Source organism: Hesperophylax consimilis, chromosome 7, assembly GCF_061612785.1.
Source record: "Hesperophylax consimilis isolate HC1 chromosome 7, BYU_Hcon_1.0, whole genome shotgun sequence".
Lineage (NCBI taxonomy): Eukaryota > Metazoa > Arthropoda > Insecta > Trichoptera > Limnephilidae > Hesperophylax > Hesperophylax consimilis.
In genome coordinates, this window is record NC_142842.1 from 19,500,543 (window position 1) to 19,522,191 (window position 21,649).

The following is a 21,649-nucleotide window of genomic DNA, read 5'->3' on the forward strand; positions in this document are numbered from 1 at the left end:
TTAACCAGTGAGACGTTTTGATGAGTTTTAATTATCATAACAGTGTGCTCAGCAAGCGGCACTGTAATTTCTTTTAATTTTACAATTAAAATATGCATTAGCAATCGCTCGGCATTCGTGCTTCGGAAATAAAGGCATTCGCATGTTTTTAGAAAGCGCAGTTTTGGTTGTAAATTGCGTTCTACGTACAATATTAAAATAGTGGAAAGTGCTGATTAATTATAATAATGTGCTAATTATGTTGAATGTAAATAAACACATGTCGCTTATGGAACGGAAAAAACTTCAGTGGGCGAAGGAAAGAGGTTAGTGCTAGTTGTTTTTAATATCTTCATCAGTTTTTTTTGTTTATTTTGATAAATAAAACGGTTTTTATAACGTACAATGTACAGTGAAACATGTGAATCAAAAAATTGTACCGAACGTGTTACTTAGTTGCAACAAGTGAAAAGTTTATTACTTTTTTAATCTGTTGGTATTAAAAAGCACAGTGTTCTAGATACCTACAGACAAGTCAAATTTTGCATGAATAATGTAAATACCTACCTATTTATAAATGTACACAATGGGAATACCGATTTTATATAAACACACAAAGAAATCGATTATTTTTTGTATTTGTCACATCTATGTAAGATATGTAGGTACCTATTTATAAGTGCACTATTTTACTTTGCGCATCACTGGGGATATCCTGCGTCAGGAGGTCGGGATAGTGTAATTCAATTTTTACTAACGACGGGTTTCCAAGAAGAAAAAAAATCAAATTGAGCTGTAAGTATCTAAATTTAATTAAAATATCATTTTTAGTCTTGCAGCTAAACAGCTGTCTGCGTAGACATAATGTATAGAAAATTATTTAAATAGGGACGTGGCCCTGTCTTAGAATGGCATTAGGGAAATGTAGTTAGAACATTATGCAAAGAATTATCTCTAATGAATTATTGGCAATCCGGTTAAGGCGGAGCTTAATTCTAAATCACTATTTTGATTAATCTTTATAACGAATTGTTGTACATTATGAATACCAAAAAATATGATTTAGATAAATTGAAAGTTTTCCTACCGTTTCGCTTGAGTAGAGCACAAATAAAAAAATAAATTACTCAATAAAAAATATAAATGTAAACTACAAAAAAAATATTTCTCCAATAGGAATGTGTGAACGCGTAAAGGAAACAACTTAAAAAAATACAGTATTATAGCTAAGATTATCTGTGACAGTTTCACTAAATTAAATTTTTGGCTTTCTTATAAAATTATTTACAAAATAAATAAAACCCAGTTTTGTGCTTGAAATCGAACGTTTTTAGACTCCTTTTGTCAAGCGATTTTAATGCCTATTACCTACGATATAAGGTAAACCAAGATACACATTTTTGGCTTGTAGCTTCCTCTTAAAAACGGGATTGCAGGCCGTTTCCTGACAAATTTTTAGTATATTCCTTATATATCGGAACACGTGTTCATACACCTACATTTGCCTTGATAATATACAATAAGGAAATGTGGAAATATTAGGATTTTTATGAACACGTGTTCATTCGTATTTTACTAAAAGCTAATTAGGATACCTACCAATTCTCTCGTAATCGCCTGCTTTTAAATGGATTCTTCGAAAGAGATTTTTAATAAATTAATACCTAATACCTATTCAATATGAACTCCTCTTTATTATCTTTATTAGCTAGTTGCATAATATGGTTCGATGTGTATGTTAAGATATGTTATAAAATACCTATGTTAAACTACAATACAATTTCTTCAATTCTCCTCACACACCACCACTAAACCAGTCTTTAATTCCGACATACACCAGCACAAAACACGATCACACAATCAAATACACTTATCGTCATCTACTTACACGACTAAATTTGGAATTAACTCCTTACATTGCACAGAAGCAACACAACGCATTACCTACTAATCTAAAACTTCAGCCAACGAACAAAAAAACATTGGCAAAAGCTCTTAAAAGCTATTTCCTCAGCAGTTTTATTAATGACTGACACATTCTTTCTTTGGAACTCCAAAATAACTTCTGCGTTTATTTATTTTAATGTATCTATGTTGTCTTGTCTTTAATATAATGTTGTCTTTCCCGAAATGAGTTTTGTAAACTCACTGGGAATAATAAATTATAACTTAATATTTTGTAATAAATAAAAAAAAAAATTATACAAGCTTCAACCCAAAAATCAAAGATATATTTCATGTTTTAAGTATAATACGTACAACATGAAGATAACAGAAGAATAATAGAACATAGATAGAAGAATTATATAACATACGAATGATATAACAGAATAATGTAACACCACAATAATTGCATCAAACATGGTTAATTATTGAATAGCTCGTAACCGATGTAAAAATAAAAGTTCAAATACATTTTTTTTTGTTTCTAAAGAATTAAAAACATTCCCGGGTTACGAATAACCTAACAATGTTTGAAAATCCCTACTACCACCACAGTAAGCGGAAAATGTTGCTTGTGTTGTGATAGAGGACAGTATATATCTTATGTTATTGATTCGCAATTTGCTTTTGAAAGTTTTATCTCTTTTGCCAAATTATTATTGCAACACAGCCCCCGATTTTGTTCCCCGAATGAAATATATTTCCGGGCAAATAACTTGCTCGTAAATAGGTAAATAAGATACCTCATAACTTGGCTGTATAAAAAAGTAATTTCGGCCTCTGATGGTATATTGTATACGCCCATGGTATCTCACATAATATAAGTTTGCAACCTTCGAGACATCGGTGCCACCGTCAAACAACCCCCAGATTACTGCTACCTGCAGAAGAAGGAAGAAAGTTCTTCACCTAACCTTATATTATAATAACTTCATTCTGTTTTAGGTAAATATACAGAAAAATGGGACACGGTTATGTGCACATAAAAAACTTTGTAGATAATAATAAATGGAAAACGCCAAATCACTGTTTTGATTAATCTTGAATTGGTATACATTGTGAATACCAAAAAATAAGTTTTAGATAAATTGAAGGTTTTCCTATCGTTTCGCTTGAGTAGAATAAAAATAAATAAAAAATAAAAATGTAAACTATTAAAAAATATTTTTCTGTAGAAATGTATGAACGCATAAATAAACAACTTAAAAAAATACAGTATTATAGCTAAGATTATCTGTGACAGTTTCACTTGATTAACTTTTTTGCTTTCTTATAAAATTATTTACAAAATAAATAAAAAAAGTAGTTTCGTGCTTGAAATCGAACGTTTCAAACGACACCGTTTGTCAAGCGATTTTAATGCCTATTACCTACAATATAAGGTATACCAAGAATATGCACATTATTGGCTTGTAGCTTCCTCTTAAGGGCCAGTAGTAAGCGTTCAAAGATAGTTCGAAAGGGTGATATGTAAATACGAATGTTAGAGGGAGCGCGCTAATATAAAAAAATATATATAATGATTGAGCGAAAATGCTGAAAATAATTAATAAAACATGACTCGTTCGAAATAGCGTAAAAATCTCTCGACAAATGCTTTAGTTGCATTTACACTGTGATTTTTTTCATGCCCATAACATATTAAATAACAGAATAAACGTGTTTTTAATAATTTTCGGTGCTTACTTTGCGATTTTTTTCTACCATGGTAATTTCATATAATAAACGTACAGATATTATCTTCAAAATAACTTTTTTTTGGAACTTAAAATTGTTTAAGAGAAACTTTTTATAAGTCGGTAGTTTTTATAGGTCTTAATTTTATTTATTTATTTTTTAAACTAGCCCAAAAAACTCTATCTCAAAACATGGCGTGAAAAGGCATAATCTATTAAAATAGTTGTTTCGCATTGTTACCTAACTGAAAGAAAAGGTTTTTAAATTAAAATATGCCTATTTTAACCCAATTTTCTGTATAACCCGTCTTTACACAGGGATCACCAGAAAACCGCGTGACAAATACAGTAGGTACACAATAATACGGGAGATAGATTCTATTGTATGAAAATCACTTTCGATGTCTTAAAATAACATACCATTATTGGGTAGTGCATGCTTGTGGTGCAGGAAATCTAAGATTATCTTACAAAAAAAAAGAAAAATGAGCACTGCTAATTTATTAAGAATCTCTTCAAATTAAAAACGGGATTGCAGGCCCTTTCCTGGAAAACTTTTTGTAAATTTCCAATATATTGGGACACGTCTTCATGCACCTGCATTTCCTTGGAAATATTAGTATTTTTATGAACACGTGTTCCGACATCGTGATAATACATTCGTACTTTAAAATATAAAAGTTTATTGTGAAACCTATCAATTCATTCGTTAGGGGCCTGCAATCCCGTTTGCTTCTTAATAAATTAGCAATATTCTATATTAGTAATTTTTCTCCGTGTAAGAACGGATTACGCTTTTTAGGGCGGTTGGAAGGGTGCGCTTTTGTTCTAGTTTGGTTTTATTTCATTTTATAAGTAGCTACCGTACCTACGAGTACCTACCTCAATATTTTCTCTTGTGGATACAAAACTATGTGGGTACAAAATTTGGCCATCGTCCGTCTCGATTTATGTCTATCTGAATGATTAGTTACAAAAGCGGATTTCCGCGATAATTTGATAATGATCAAAACATATTTACGCGTTTTCCAATTATTACCGCGCTTTATCCAAGAACCTTCACGGCTGGCGAATTCCACATAAATCTATTACATTTTCCTTCATAAATATAATTATAAAGAAACTTTATTCGACGTTGAAGGTTTTCCGTTATTTTATTTGTGATATAATGTTTCGGTCTCTAGGTATTTAATATTTTCTATTTTAAAATTAGATATTTCCAAGATTATTTTGTCGACTTGGGTTGCTGGATAACTTTTAAAAGAATGTTTTCCTACTTCTTACTTTCAAGGTACATTGTACGCAGCCCATTATTATAATGTAGAATGTTGGGTGGTTCGAAAATATACTAGACACAAATAAAAACAGAAGCAATTCGATGTGGGCGCTTTTTCGTGATTCGTGATTCAAAGGTCTGGCAAATCGGGCCTCAATTTGATCGTCATTATGACTCGTATTCAAATGGGATGGCGACATAGACATATGAATATATTCTTATGTCTGTGGATGGCGATAAACAATACAAGTAGTGTAAGAGAGATGGGTTATTCTAAAAAGGCTAAAACCAAAGGGTATTAAGTCCATGGCGACATTGATTTCAATTCAAATCTATACGGAAGGCAATTCTAGTGAATATTCAGTGTTCTCAAATATTAGTTCAACCGAGACTTTCTGAGAAGGCATGTAGACTAGGCTTTAGGCATGTTTTATAACATTCTTTCGGGAGTTATCTATATTTATATAATCTATATAAATATCTACCTTTGGAATATTTCAACAAAAATGCGGTAGACTTCTGTTATAAAACAAAAGCAATGGTGTTAATTTTGACAAGATTATGGAGGGAAAATATTGTAGAGATGTTTTATAAAACTCATACCGTCTTGCTTCGAGATAGAATTATAAGAATCTCATAATAGTATTTGCAGTACGCAAAATGTAAGAATCTCGTAAGAACATTATGTTTTTTTAACATCTCGCTTCGAGATTTATGTGATGGCTTAAAAATATTTATATTCATATCATCCACCAATATTTACACCAATGATGCATAGATCAACAAACGCTGATTCTGAATATATAAGTTTTATTATGTATAATTTACACGTAGAATTAATAAATCGTCACTTAAAAACAATTAAAACCGCGAGACACTCAAACGCCCTGTGATTCGTCAGCAGGCTCTGTCAACACTTAAACTGCTACCTCACGGGTTGGCCGGCCGCGTGCATTTAGAATGCGAATAATTATGTGCCAAGTTGCGTTGTGCTTACTCGCATACGGATTACTATCGCGCTTCTTGCGCTTTTTGGAAATCTTCCATTGTAGTCTCTTAAAATGTAATTCTTCTGTATCTATTTGATTGTGGCTTCTCGTTATATAATTAATATTGTGAACATGACCTGCTGACAAACTGCTTTGGCATTTTAATGGAAGAGTAAAAAAAAAGAGTTTGTTTTGTTTTCATACCGACCCGAGTGGGATTGACCGACAAAACCGAGGTACGTATGACGTCACGCGTACACCTGTACAAATGTCAGGCATTGAAAAATGCAATCTTTGAAAATGATTTTAACTATGACATCGACATTTGTAAAAAAATAGAAAGATTCTTGTATTTTAGTTAGAAGATAAACATTCCTAATCAAAAATTTTAAAAATGATCTGGATTTCCTTTATTCTTATGAATTTTCCTAGAATAAAGAGGTCGTTCAAGAAAACCAAACACATTCTGAACCACCCCGTGTTCCTGGTCAGTCAAGCAGTTATATTTATAATTTATTCAAGACCCATTACCTCCTTAAAAATGTCAACATAATTTTATGGTTATTATATTTGGCAGATATTATGTAGGTACTGATATTATAATATTCTATTTCTACACCGGCAGCAAAAAAATTCTAAATTTCGAATTAACTCATTTCCTTGCTTGTAGTCAATAAAGGTAAACGTGCTTTTTGATGGCACAGTCTGGCGAAAAGAATTATTCTTCTGACTATTTATTTCTGTGGGAAAAACTTTATTACGGATTTGTGTTAAATTTACGCTCAATTTGCGTGTCGCTTTCGATTCTCTTAGTCCATGAATCTCAATTTTATTCATTTTGAGGTTAAAGGGCTACTATTTAAAACACTTTGAAAGTAAACTAACTGAAGTTGAACTTTTATTAGAATATTTCCCCGTTTCAAATTAGAATTTTAGTGTCACGCTAATTTCACAATATATTTTATTTACACTTTACATAAAGTAAAGAAAAAAACACATTTTCTAATTCCCTTAAAATAATTGAGATACTTCGTTGACGCAACTATATGCAATATTATGTTCCTGCATTCCTTCACCCAATTACCTTTTGCTGTCTCACAGTGTGGAGTACATGCCTACATCAGTGACGTTGAAAAGTTTACTGTACATTACCAGTCTGTTAAGAAAACCTCTGCAGTGAACATGTTCCCTCAATGCGTTTAATTCGAGTCTATTGCGAAAGCTTGTGCAGTGATCACCCGCAGTGTTCCTCCATAATATCGATTTGCAACAAGACGTGTACCAATGACCAAGGGTAAGTCAGAATCCCTTTTTAATTCTAACTGTTAACCACAGCTACTTCAATAGTTGTGTCAAGTATTATATACAGTTCACAATAAAACCGCAAATTGATTCTCATATAATATTTACGACTACGTACGTAATTAGTTTAAATTAAACAAAAAAATAGTTTTAAAATTGTCATTTTATTCAACTGTTTACTTATTTATTTACTACTAAAATTCCCGGCGTTGCCCGGGCTTTACTCAGAGTTTCCCGAAATCATATGTAGACAGTAATTTTCCTTTTATTTTGAAAGTCAAGTGTGCAAAATTTCGTCGATTTCGGAATAAAACTATAGATTTGTATAAAAATTCAATTAAGCCTGCCCACCACAGAAACTCTTATATATATATACAGGATGTCCGATGGTAAAGTGCGCTAACTTCGGGGGATTCTACATGATTTTAGAAGTAAAAATTATAAGTACTTTTTTCGAAATTCCTATGTTATAAGGTAATTTTTGGGTAAAAAAATTAATTGTCTGTATGGGAAAATTAATATTCTTCAATGGAAAAATATTTTTGTATTGGAAAATAAACATTGAAATTTCGAAAAAAGTACTTTATCTTTTTTACTTCTATAATCGTGTAGAATCACCAGTAATAAAATACCAATAATGTATAAAAATACTAATTTCTTTTTTGGGTTTGTCTGTTTGTGATTGTAACTCTGGTTCAATGAACTCGGATTTGTTTTGAATTTAAGGAACACTTTAAAATTGGAACTGATTGTGTCAAGAATTCAGACAAGCCAAAGTACTTACCTACCCATAATGTAGTCGCCAATCATTTCCTTATGTGTTGTGTATACGTATAACAATTAAATACCTGCAAATCAGTTTATTTTATGTAGCTCTAGTAATTGGTATTACTTATTTGTCCTTAGAAACTGGCCGACGAATGAAATAAATTTAGTGGCGTTTCAACGTTGGCATTTTAAAGGTTACAATAAATTTAAGTGCATTTTAGATGGTTCCATGGCAACTTAAGACAGTGAAAATTCAACACACTTTTGAAAAGTGATATAAACTCATTAAAAGTGATGACAAAAAGGTAACCCAACCTATTTAACGTAGTTTTTTCGTCACTTTTCATGACTTTATATCACATTTCAAGAGTGTATAGAAGTGTGCTGAGTTACCCAATTACCGTTTTAGATGTAATTGAAAGTGTGGTTCTTTTTATTATCCTGGTCGGTAGGAAACACAGTTAGCACCTGAACTCGCTACATTTAAAATACAAGTTATGCTTAGAGGAAAGGACTATAAAACATGGGTTTTTTATGTGAATACCGCACAAGAGACCTATTGCTTGCTCCCAACTGTCGAGTCAGTGAGATTATGGCATCCCCAATTGAAGTAGGCATAGAATAAAGAAGAACACAAGAAATGCCATATGGGTGAGTTTCGTAATCCAAAAGTCCGGCCATTTGGGCCTTAAATTTCCAATCCAAAACTGTGTTTCACCTTGATAATGAAATTCAAATAGGATGGCAATATACGATGTCAGGCAAATGTAAGAGGACAGATCGCATGCTACATAAATGGGCTAGAAACCAAATACCAAGTTAGCGGCGACATTTGCTACCATTCAAGTTTGTACTGAAGCATAAATAAACCACTCTCTACTGAAGGCACTTCAAGTGTTCTTATTTATTATATGGAATTATATAGGTATTTATTATATGGAGGTAGGTAGGTACTAAGTAAGTGGAGACATTTGTTTCCAGTCAAGTTTGTATTAAAGGCACTACTAGTGTTCTTATTTATTCTATGGAAGTATAGAGGTATTTATTATATGGAGGTAGGTAGGTACTAAGTAAGTGGAGACATTTGTTTCCAGTCAAGTTTGTATTGAAGGCATTTCTAGTATTCTTATTTATTCTATGGAAGTATATAGGTATTTATTATATGGAGGTAGGTAGGTACTAAGTAAGTGGAGACATTTGTTTCCAGTCAAGTTTGTATTGAAGGCATTTCTAGTATTCTTATTTATTCTATGGAAGTGTTTAGGCATTTATTATATGGAGGTAGGTAGGTACTAAGTAAGTGGAGACATTTGTTTCCAGTCAAGTTTGTATTGGAGGCACTTCTAGTATTCTTATTTATTTATGGAGGTATATAGGTATGTTATGAGGAAGTGAAGGAGATGGCTATTCAGATATGGTCATCAAACTCGGTTGAAACCATTGCACGCAACGTTTATTCTGATCTTTTTATATTTGTTTAATGTGAAGTTTTCTATTTTCAGCTGAAATGGAGGGACTGTGCAATCCTTGGGGGCTCCCGCCACCGGCATTTAACATTAAATACTCAAAAAACAGAAGCAGATATGCATCGACATTAGAAATTCGTAATACTTGTCCTCAAACTACCCAGCAAGACTTGCTTCCCCGCAGACAGAGAAGTCCTTCCTTGCCACCCATTCTCAAGGAATTAGTCGACAGCGCAGATATTGAATTACTTCAACACCAAGATCACAAATATTCCAACAAAGACAGAGAAGACATGCAGCATCATATTAAATATCGATACGAAGATGGCGAGGGAGAAACTTCGGGGTATGCGAGTGACTCGGCTCCCCATTCATCGCCAGAACTATGGAAAAATAAAGCACAAAAGTTTACCAATGATGAAAACGATGGCCGCCACAACAGTCAGTCTTTTCCAGCGTGGCAATTTAATGAAAGGTAGGAAAACGTTATACATACGGCTTAACACACTTAAAAATAGGTATCGCAGCGAATATTTGGTGCAAAAACAATACTCACCCAGATACATTGCTAATGTTCGACTTCAAAAATGAAAATTCCGCTGAAGTTGGAAAAAGTTAATTTTCGTATTAAAAAATCAACCTGTAAAAAAACACACTTTTTTGCTGTAATACATCTTTATTTAACATTTTTATTAATAGATATTTTTTTTAAATAATGCTTTGACTGAGGAATGAACCTTCCTTCCCAGGGACTGGCTCTTAACTGCTGTGAACTTTTAAAATATATGTTGGTTTGACTGGGGATTGAATCTTTCTTCCCAGAGACTTGACAATTGCGCTGACAACTGAACCAAATCCTGATTGGGTAGGACCGACATTTATTTCGTATTAATTACCGCTTTAATGTCATCCAATTACAGATAAATGCATTTATATCCACGTGTGCGTGTACCTGTAGTTTTTTAAACTTTTATATTTAGTTTCAAGTTGTCTTTACATCGTCTTCATAAAGTTGTTGTAAGTTGATTACCACTTTGTTCTCTGAGTTTGTTATTTTGGTTTTAAATATATTTACATGATAACTTTATTTACAATGTTCATTATATAATATCGGACTTTATACGTTGTTAGCCTTATTAAATGTTTGCAATTCATACCTACATTATTTTCAAAGTAGAACAACGAGTGTTTTGTTTAGCAATACCTGCTATTTTTCCGCACGCGTTCTCCTTCCAAAACCTCAGCCTTTACGAAATCAATATTTTTTATCGAGTACACCGGAGGGGAATATAAAAAGTCGAAACATAGCTACTGCTACTGGGTGTTTATAAACGTACAAGTGGGTAACTATTTCACTGTATTTGCGACTTGTAATTAATATTGAAACCATTTTTGGCCAGTCCGCCTTTGGAGGCAGCCGCTTTCTTCGCAAAGTAGTGATTTAATATTTTGTGAGAATTTATGCGCCTAGTTATAGACCATACTATTAACATTAGTGCATACTGATTAGTTTGAATTTAGTTGTGGAAAAAAGTTTAATTTCAATCTCGTTGGTTTATGTTATAAATATTTCAATTGATTACATAATGGTAATATTATACTACTTCTTTTACAATAAAGTTTTAATGACATTCATTTACGTAATTTTTTAAATTATACCTAACTTAAAATGTAGTTTTGTGTTCCCATCTAAAAAATATTATTTTATAGCTTGACTTATCCTTAGACATGTGGGTAGGAAGCTCGGTTATAGATTAATTTGCGATTTGTGGTTTTTACATGAATTAATTTTACATTTACATATTTGTGCAACACTTCAAAATCGCCCACCAAAACCAAATAAAACCAATTTCCTTGTGATTGTGATAAAGTAATCAGCACTGATAGGACTATTGATTATACAATTTAGTGGAAAGAGCCAATCGGAAAAGTGTGGAACTGTTATTTTTCGCCTAGTATAATAATTAAGTACTTATTTACCCTTTCCCTTGGCATTTCGTTTGTTCCATTCCTTGCAGTTTGTTCCTCGGTCTATGAAGAGTGCACATGTGAAAAAAAATTCTCTTTGAGTAAACTTAAAAAAAAGAAATGGAAGTGAAAAATAAATCAGTACCTACTTAAGTGAAACCCATAGATATTTAAAATGAATAAGAACTTTTTAAAGTATTTACCTAATTAGTTACCTAGTTATCAATCCTTGTCAATTTTTTTTACTCAAGTGACAGTGTTGTAAAGTGGTAATGATGTGCTAGCAATTTTATTGGAATTCTTTTGTTGTACGCAAGGGTTGACGGAGAAGATAAGGGCAGGCAGAGAAAACTAGGGCGAGAAGAGGAACCACGACCCAAGTGGGGTGACCGAGGAGTGGCAGCGGGAAGACTATGGGAGCCCCGGGAACCAGAAGCTAGATTACCACAGGTGACCACAAAAATTTGTTATGTTTTACAAATAATAGCTTTTGATCGCTTCATTACCATATGTGTTCAAAAGAAAAAGGGAGATGAGAAAAAAAAATATAATTTTGAGTTGAATGATGTTGGGAATGTCACCCCTCAATCTTGTAACTTAAAGAGGTGTACGTCCAAACAAATAATTTTACTATTGTTTATTTATTATTTATAATACCCCAAACTAGGCAAATGCCCATATTATAGTGGTAAAATATATAAGAATATATAAAAACAATAATACAATGTTGTACATATATCATAATACAAATGTTAATACAAAAACAAAAAATTAATTAATTATTAAAAATTAATTAACAATATATATAATACAAATAATAAATATATATATGGTAATAGGGATAAAGTCGGAATGATTTCACATAAGGGTCTTTCTTCAGTCATACAATAATTTCATTCAGGAAGCTTTCCGATTTCGTTCTGCAACTTTCTATCAGCCATACGGTAATTTGCTTTTGAAGAGGGTCCGTTTTAACCCTAATGCACAAAGCATAGTACCTACACAATTTTAATTTTTTTTTCTTATCAACAATGTTGCGTATATCTTTCAAGAAGAAAATTAGTTTGCATATTCGTTTGGCAGTATTTTCAATATGCGCTCTCCAGGTTAAAGAGTCATCTATTAAAATACCCAGATATTTGACTAATTCCATCTTTTCAAGGTCTTGGCATGCGCATGGGTGAGGTATTTGTGTTCCTGGGGTGTCATGTGTCATTTAAATGTACTTTTGTATTTATGTTACTGTTAGGTTTGCCTCTTTTGTTCATGGAAAAAAACATTGAATATTTTTTTTGGCATTTAATGTCAAGAGGTTGCATTCTAGCCATTTTGTTACTTTTACTAGACCTGTATCAGATTTTGATTTTATCTTTTCATTTTGATATTTTAAAGCATAACTTGCAAAAAGTGTTTTTCCCAAAATAATTAAATTAGCGCCATCTATGAAAGAGAAGATTAAGAATTATTGTAAATATACCCTTAACCTCTTAAACGCCAGCGTACTCAAGGATAACTTTATAACATCACTTCTCTGAATATAACTAGCTATTCCAAGGAAACTGTATATATGGTAAATTATATACTATTTTTATAAATATATAAACACATTATCTGGTAAGGCGGTACAATTTACAAAAACATAATTTTTCAAAAAACATGTAATTTATAATGAAAATAGAATCAGATGGCGCCCGGCGAAAATTTTGTGGTAACACACCAAGAGTTAAGGTGATGCCATACGTAGTAATGCAAAATCATGTGTTTTTGGTTTGAAAATTTGGTCGCCTAGAAATGTTTCAGATGCTTTAATTAAATACTGCGAGTAGAATACATCTTGGCCTTTGAAATAATCGAGTATTTTTTAGATAAGTCTTTTTATAAGCCCAGAAAAAAATTATATAAATATGAAAACTGCTTTAAAGTTCGAAATCTCCTACTTATGAACCCATTTTCGGCTATGATTTTATTGTATAATGTGTCAAATTAAGTTATTTATAAAATGATCGAAAAAAAAATATATTTATTCCTGAACATCCACAAAATAAAATAAAAGGCACTTTTTGGCCATGTTTTTTTCTTGCATAAATCAAAACAGTCGGATGGTGTTAAGCGGGAATTTAAACCTTATCGCCATCTACGTAAGGGTTGTTATTGATAGCGGCTCAATTTAAAATATTACACGACGTAGTGCATCGCCTTAATAGATTTTATTCAGGGTGGTAAGCGTTATCCGCAAAAGGCACAAAAAAATATTTTTGTTAGTTTTATGTTTGGTGATCTTCACAGTTCCAAGTAAAGTTGTAACGTTGGTGCAAACATTTCCTTTCTTTGTTGATGGACCCTTTACAGTTAAATGATGCTCTAACTATGGCATTGTTGCACTTTTTGAGTCTATCCTCAAGGCCCGGTATCAAAATCAAAACCACACAAACGCATAAACCCTTACGCAATTCTTTATTAATATTAAATGAAAAAACACTCTTTGTAATACACCACTTTTTATTTGAATTAATAATGAAAGCCAAACTAGAGTTATTATAATAAGCCCTGACGAAGCTTGAGATAAGCGAAACCCGGTTGGCTGTCATTATTAATTCAAATAAAAAGTGGTGTGTTACAAAGAATGTTTTTTCATTTAACCTTTCCGGGAGTATGGACGCGAATGAACGACGGTACACACTTCCGCCAAAGGAGTATGGACGGCGATGGACGACAGGGGTCGCATATTCATATTCGATGCATATTCTGTAAATATGCATCGAATTGCCATCTATGGGCATATTCCTGTGACTTTACACCAATTTTAAACATTTTACATCATTTTTGTTATTTGTTTTTGGGGTATTATGCCGTGTTGCGCTAACTCCTTCTTTAGCCAATGTTTCGGACTGTATTGCAGTGTCCATCATCAGGGCAGATGTGTTATTTGAGGTTGTGTTAAAATGTGAGCTTATGTATGAGGCATAACGGCATAATACCCCAAAAACAAATAACAAAAATACTTTTGGCCGTGAAAATCTTAAATCATATTTTACATCATTATCGACAGAGATATTGGCTGTTATTTATTTTACATACTATCATAAAATTTTATCAAAAAATATATATCTTTATTTATGTAAAAAAAACTCACTCCCCAGAACACAGCCAGAATTACGTAACTTACTCCCGGAAAGGTTAATATATAATGTGACACCCCAAAGTGTTTGCTTCCTTCGAAAATCTTTATTAATAGTTTCATTATTCCAGATGCTGGTTAAATCAACACCTTCCTGGATAGAGCGTGGTCTTAATATGATAGACAGTGGTGGTTCTCAGATTCTATTAATCGATCAAATGAGCAACTATTCTTCTGCAATGGAGACTGCAAATTGTAAATCAACATCTGGGAACAATCTTGACAGGTTACTAAATAAAACAATTTTTATTTAATGTAGATCCGCACAAAAAATTAAAGAAATAATAGTCCTTAGTAGTCTTTATGTAATAATAAATATTAAAATGGATAATTTTCTTTCAGATCCAATAAGTTCCTCCTTGGCCAAAACGTACACATTGAGCCAAATATCAAAGCTGAAAGAGAATCCAAACGATTAAAAGCTTTAGAACTCCAAGCGGCCATTATGCAGCAGTTGGATGAAAGAGAAAGAAAGAAAAGGGAAGAAAAGGACAGGCGTCTTAAGGATGAAAGAGATGAAGAGGAAAGGTTTAAAAGACAACTAGATGTGGAGAGGCAAAGACTGGAAGAAGAGAGAAGACATTCTGAAGAAAAGCAACAGAGGGAACAGAAACGTGCGGAAGCTTTGAGGCAAGCTTTAGAAAAAGCCGAACAGCAAGCCAGAATAGAAAAAGAGAACAAGAAATTTAAAAAGATGAGAGATAATTTTGACTCAATGAGTATTACTTCTGAAATCGATCCACCCAAAGACTCTCACTACAGTCGAAAAGAAAGTATAAGCCAACAATCCAACCCCTACAATGAATCCAAGCTCATTCAAAATATCTACATCGAGCAAGCTTTTAGTCCTAGAAGGAAAATGTTATCTGACCAGGATTCAGTTTCTCATAATACGGCGCCTAGTATGGCGAGCGAAACCAATATTATAATGTCCAATCCACAATCTGCTCGATGTGGTCGCCAATTAGACCATTACACTAATGAACCGCCCATCGATTTAAATAAAAGACAAGAAAACCATAGAATGCAATCTGAATCTGCCAGTGGTTTATATCAGAAGAATTCCATGAACTTGGTGGCCGACGCCCCTGTGAATTTAGTTCAATTACCTTTAGCGCATGAAGTACTGACGCCGGTGCAGTACACTCACGGAAGCAGCGTTCAGATGGCTTTCCTAGTGCCACAACACATGAACGCCCTGTATCCCTGCTTGCATCAGCCGGTCAGCATGCAAGCCATCTTCCCTGCCGATACTTCCTATCATCATCACAGAAATTTACAAATGCAATGCCAAACTGAAAAGGATGAATGCTGCTCAAACAGAGAAAATAAAGTTCTAACACCGTCTAAATATAGAAATCAAAATTGCAGAGATGTTTTTACTCAGACTGATTTTGCATACAATACTAAAAAGCCCATTCAGCAAGCACCCGATGATGAAGAAAACATACTAAATAAATCTGCCAGCGCCCTCGATCAGAACTATGAACAAAACACTTCGGAAGAAAAGCTGAATTCTCTAAATTATAAGAAAGAAAAGAGAACCGAAGATAAATATAAAGAAATGGAAAGTAGGCCCAAATGGGGAGTGAATAAGCCACCAACTCAGTATAAGAAACAAAGCGAGAAAGACATATTTTATCCACAAAAGCGTAAATTAAGGCAAAGAAAGCGAGTTCAAGAAAAGAACTACACATCTCACTCGAGTGACGAAAACAGATCTCCAAGTCCTCCTCGTGAACTTCCCAAGACTTTTCCTAAATTAGACAGAACTCGAGTAAGCTTAAGTGAAAACTACTGGAGAAAAAAGAGTTTGAAGAGTGAAAAAGACTTAAATATCGCCAACATGACTATTGAGACAACACAGATCTCTCCCTTGGAGTGCGACCAATCGGGGATAATTCACGTTGGCGAGAACTTTTCAAATAACAAAAAAGTGTATTCTGAAAACAAAAATAGTTTCAAGCGAGGAATTACCCTATCTCAGAAGTTTATGAATGATAAATATGGAAATCCAAAACTTTGGAATAATGGTATTACTGATGACAATGGAAAAACTGATAGCAAAGAAAGGCCGGATCACAGAAAACAATACTTGGACAGTGTGAACAGGGTGAAAAAAGAACAGTCGGCATATTACTGTGATGCAGAATCCAACCAACCCGTCATATTGGATCAGTTGAGGTCTCTAAGAGACAGCTTGCACAAGCAGCAACAGCTATGGGGGCAGTACGATCCGCATAACCGCTCCCCAAGTCCAAAGAATGACGTCGATATGGAAATGGATTAGTATTTCTTCCACTTTCTAAATGAGCACATGGATTTACACAGTAAAGTAGTATTTATACGATTTATAAAAAAGTATCCTCTTAAAGTTAAATAAGTAAGATTGATAAATTAATAAGGCCACATAAATATGTACTTCATTATATATAAGCACATACTCACTCTGTAGGAAACATAACTTGCCATAGCTTGTTTAATCAATACATTGTATAGATTCGGAAGTCAGAAGGCAGATTGCTTTGCGCTAGTAGCTTGCAAATTCCTATCAAGTAGGTTAATATCATGGATGATCTCTTTGAAAAGAAAAAAGAAGTTGCAGAAGTTTTGGATTTATCCAGAGTTGTTATTACCTCACAAGAAGAGTTCAGAAGATCATTTGAGAAAGTTCCCGATTTCAAAGTGAAAGTTGTAAAGGTAAGAATAATGTCTGACTACCTAACCAAATTTTTTTATGATACGTAGGTACAACATTTTGCTTTATATTTATATATTATTTACGGTAACCGGGCAGCTCGGGACAGTGGAAATCCAACACACAGTGATATAAAGTCATGAAGTGATGTTACGTTACGTTAGGATAGGTGGTTTACAGGGCTGTTTTTTTTTCATTACTTGACTTAATATCATTTTTCAGAAGTGTGTTGAATTGCCACTGTCTTGAGTAGCCATGGAACCATTATTTACAGTTTTATCTTAAAATTAAGTTCTTTAATCATAGGTTCGACCAGAGGATATACGAATCAAGGACGGGGTTGAAGACCAAAAATTTAAAATTCCAAAAAAGGAATTTAGAACTTATGAAAAACATGGCACTAAAGGTTATGAAGAGAAACATTTTACATTCATGGATCCCATTCCTGTTGAGATGCGGTCTTTAAAGCTGGATGACCTTTACACCGTGTCCATAGACTGGAAAATGCTCACATCACTGAGACCTAAATTAAAAGTAGACGAGGAATACTTCAGCAGGTGTGTATTTATTTTTAATTTACCAACTTTCAAACTATGTAGTAATAGCAACTTTAACTTCTGTAGGTAGGTATCCATTTCTTGCTTAACTCCTCAGGCCTCTGCCATATTTTGACATAAGGTCGGAGCACTTCCGCTTTGCTATAAAATCCAAATAAATGGAATATTTCTGAATGTATCCGAAAACTAAAAACAGCTTTTGAAAGATGATAAAATATGCTTTCAAATTTTATTATTATAAATAAATATATAATTTTTGGTGCATTCTAATTTTGTTTCCTCTCGTTTTATGTAACTAAAATTACTGATAATTAAAATATACATAAAAACCTTAGATGAATTAAAAGGGAAGATAGGTTACTGAGACAATGCGCGTGGTTGCACTCAACTGGGTCCATTAGAAAAACTGGTGATTTATTGCGTTTTGTATCGCATATAAGCCAGACAAGCTGTCACCAGAAAAACTGGTGATTTACTGCGTTTTGTATCGCACATAAGTCAGACAAGCTATCACCTTATACACAAAGCTGCCACAAACACGTCGCTCTAGGATATTTTTTGTAAAAAAATGCCTTCCTGTGCTTGTGAGATGTGCACAAATCATTCTCAGGCAAAAACGAAATATGATGGAGTTTCTTTCCATTCATATGCACCTAAAAATCATTTATTACTTCAATAAATACAATTATCCATAAATCTTTTCGAATTAAATAAAGTAGGACAGCGAACGCAGAAACACATAAAAGTATGAAGGACGACCTAGTGACAGTACGTCGTATTCTACTACTCTGCTCGCTCGTTTGTTGGCCAAAAATGAGGGCAAAAGCGGCCCACTAATGGGCGAGCATGTTCGCGGCGAGCAGTCTGAGCAAGACGTCATTACAAAAATGCTCATCGCTCGCCTGTGATGTCATGCTTACCGCAGAAGCGCTCGCCCGTTAGTGAGCTCGCAACTGGTGTCGCGAGGAAGTAAGAGAAACGAATAATATAATCGTTTCACCCGTACACATATTCTTTGAATCTCTTTCAAATGCATTCCGTTCATTTAGCTATGTATGATGTTATTTGTAGCCATTTCATTCATTCACACAAATTCGTTGTGGCTATTCTTTTCTTGTGCGTTTCGTTTAAATCTAGAAAAAGGAATGTGCCATATTTTTTGTTTGATTAGTATGAATATGAGGCGTCTTTGTATATTCAATGTTAAAAACACACGCATTTTATTAGACAAATGTATTACAAACATTATTGTCAACTCTCTCTTTTGTCATTTCATATAAAAAAATTAATAAAAAATTCACAAAGCTTATTTTTTTTTTCTTTCAAATTGTGTTCGGAACCTTAAGTGTCATGAAGGTGCACATTTCAATTCTTCCGTTGTTAACTTCTAGATTTGAATATAAAGTGTGGTGTTTTCTCTTTCTAACACTGTTTAGATCATATTTCTCACCATGACTGTAAGGGAGATACAACTATTTCTATGAGACCATATGAGTTGTTCCTATAATTGATAAGTTGTGCCGCAAAATTATCAATAGTGTATATCACACAGCCTGACATACTTAGCTTTGTCAGCGACCAACTGCAAAATTATCTATCAAAATCACACTCAGCCTGACACACTTAGCTTTGTCGGCGACCAACTGCAAAAGTATTTGTGTCGATCTGTATGCATCAGCCATGGCGGTTTAGGAAAATAAAATGCATAACTTATTTCAGACTGGTAGAATTGGGAAAATCTGAACTCAGAACCATTGTGCGAGACAAGAGGGACCTGATGATGAACACTGCGGTGAGGAAGACCAAGAACAAGTCCGGTGTGGTGGAGACGCGGGTGGTGTCTTGCATCGAGTGTGGGGAGGAGTTTTGTGATGGTAAGGAAATAATATCTTAAACTTTAATAAATTTTATTAATGACCATTAAAGATAAATAATATAATTACAGTCCTTCTCACTGGAGATTCATGTTCAGTGGGTTGTTGCTAATTAATAATTTTTACGATTTCCTCAAATTAAAAAATGTATACACGGTGTCCGGAAACTCGTAGTAAAAGCGGTAAACTGGAGAATCTACACCACATGGGGAACCCAAAAAAACATAAAGTTTTTTGATTTGAGCATTTTCAAAAAAAAAAAAAAAAAACAAAAAAATATATTTTTCGGCTATTTTAGGGTTAAAGTTTTTTCTGGTGTTTAGGGTTGAATAACAGATGTTTTAACCCTGCAGAGCAGAAATATTTTATGATTACACCGGGTTAAATGAAGGGTTATTTCAAAATAATGCTTCAAATCCGAGTTTCTTCATTTGTTTTACTTTCAAATAGTTTTAATTAGTTGGGTACTTTGATCTTCAGTAATAATTTATAAGAATTTGATTAAAAAAATAAAAAATAAAAAAAATCAACTTCAAACTCGATTTACTCGATAACGAAAGCTCAAATAAAAAAATATATACTACAAAATCGACTCCAAATGTGATGTAGATTCACCAGTTTCCCGCTTGTACTACGAGTTTCCGGACACCCTGTATATTTTTTTTGCATACTGTCATAATTATTAGAAATCTTATATTATTTTGTAATAAATAAATAAATTAATTTCATCATCCTCTCAATAAGCTGTTAAAAGCACTGTCCATAAGATAATGTTTATTTTCGATTTATTTATTCAAGAATACCGAATAGTAAAGTTCGAGTTTACTATTCGGTACTCGAACCGTAGGTACATAAATAGTAGCTATATATTGGATAAGTTAGCCGAGTTTTCTACCTATTGCGAGTATTTATTTATTATAATGGATAGTTATCGAAAGATGGTGAAATACCCCTTAAGCCATCATTTGCAAAAATAATTACATCTAACCCATCATTTACAAAAATCAAACACCAAATATTAGATACCTACATAACATAGAATCGCCTGTTAACCTTTTCACTGCAGATGTATAAATAACAAAGAGTGTTATTTGCATAGAAGGTTTTACAAGTAAGCCTATGATGTGTTGAATCCTGTTAATTATCAAAACAATGTTTCTAGGAAAGCTGTGCATTATTAACAATTACGACGGTCTGGCACGTGTTTTAGTACAACCTGAGAGAAAGGGAGTTATGAAACCGTCTGCCAATAACCAAGATGGAGGGAAGTTGAGGAGGATCAAAAGAAGAGGGAAAAGGAGGACCCGCAGTAAGAGTGCTGTTAACAAGCAAAGCAATAAGACCAAAGGAAAGGCCTCGGGAACCAAGAGTGACACAGAAATATAAAGCCTTTTTATACTGCCACTATGGCATAGGTAAATACTTAAAAAATATCAGTTGATGATCTTAAAATTTTTATTGATGTACAAATTAATGTCTCTCGAAAACTGTATTATTATAATAATGGTGCACAATGAATTATTGCACAATTTTTCTCCAATTCGAATTTTTCAATGGCATTTTGCAAATAAAAACATTGTCACAACCATGAACCTAAAAAGTCCTGGACGGAGCTATTCGACAACAATTCTAAGCCGCAGGGTGAGGGGGAAGATGTATGAAACATTTACCTACGTAATTTTATCATGATATGTCCCATTAGGTCTAATAAAAAAAAAACTATATGCAATAGAAATATAAAATGGAATAATTCATTTTACACCACTTTGCATACAAATCATTTTCAAAGTTTGGCATATAAGATGGCTGCCAGCCAATTTCCGATCACCCTAGATTTGAGGGATACTTTTGCAAAACTGACTTATTCAAATTTTTATCAAATTTGACTTGTAATTTAATATTTTACTAAATATATTTATTTCTACACAATATTTTGTCAATTCGATGTTGCAAAAGCTACTTATTCCCTTTCCT

At 33.2% G+C, this 21,649-nt stretch overlaps 2 protein-coding genes across 2 annotated transcripts; both read left to right on the plus strand.

Annotated features, from left to right (window-relative positions):
* The first annotated feature begins 238 nt into the window (after nucleotides 1-238).
* LOC149422432 (uncharacterized) lies at nucleotides 239-16,836 on the plus strand. Its single transcript, XM_089633577.1, has 5 exons — nucleotides 239-305; nucleotides 9,437-9,746; nucleotides 11,653-11,818; nucleotides 14,618-14,772; nucleotides 14,889-16,836. Exons 1-5 carry the CDS (start codon nucleotides 239-241, stop codon nucleotides 16,834-16,836), a joined length of 2,646 nt encoding a protein of 881 aa, XP_089489703.1.
* Nucleotides 16,837-17,086: 250 nt separating this feature from the next.
* Nucleotides 17,087-21,061, plus strand: LOC149422433 (uncharacterized). Its single transcript, XM_089633799.1, has 4 exons — nucleotides 17,087-17,246; nucleotides 17,551-17,801; nucleotides 19,521-19,675; nucleotides 20,838-21,061. The coding sequence occupies exons 1-4, from the start codon at nucleotides 17,115-17,117 to the stop codon at nucleotides 21,059-21,061; spliced, it is 762 nt and encodes a 253-aa protein (XP_089489925.1). The 5' UTR covers nucleotides 17,087-17,114.
* The last annotated feature ends 588 nt before the right edge of the window (nucleotides 21,062-21,649 follow it).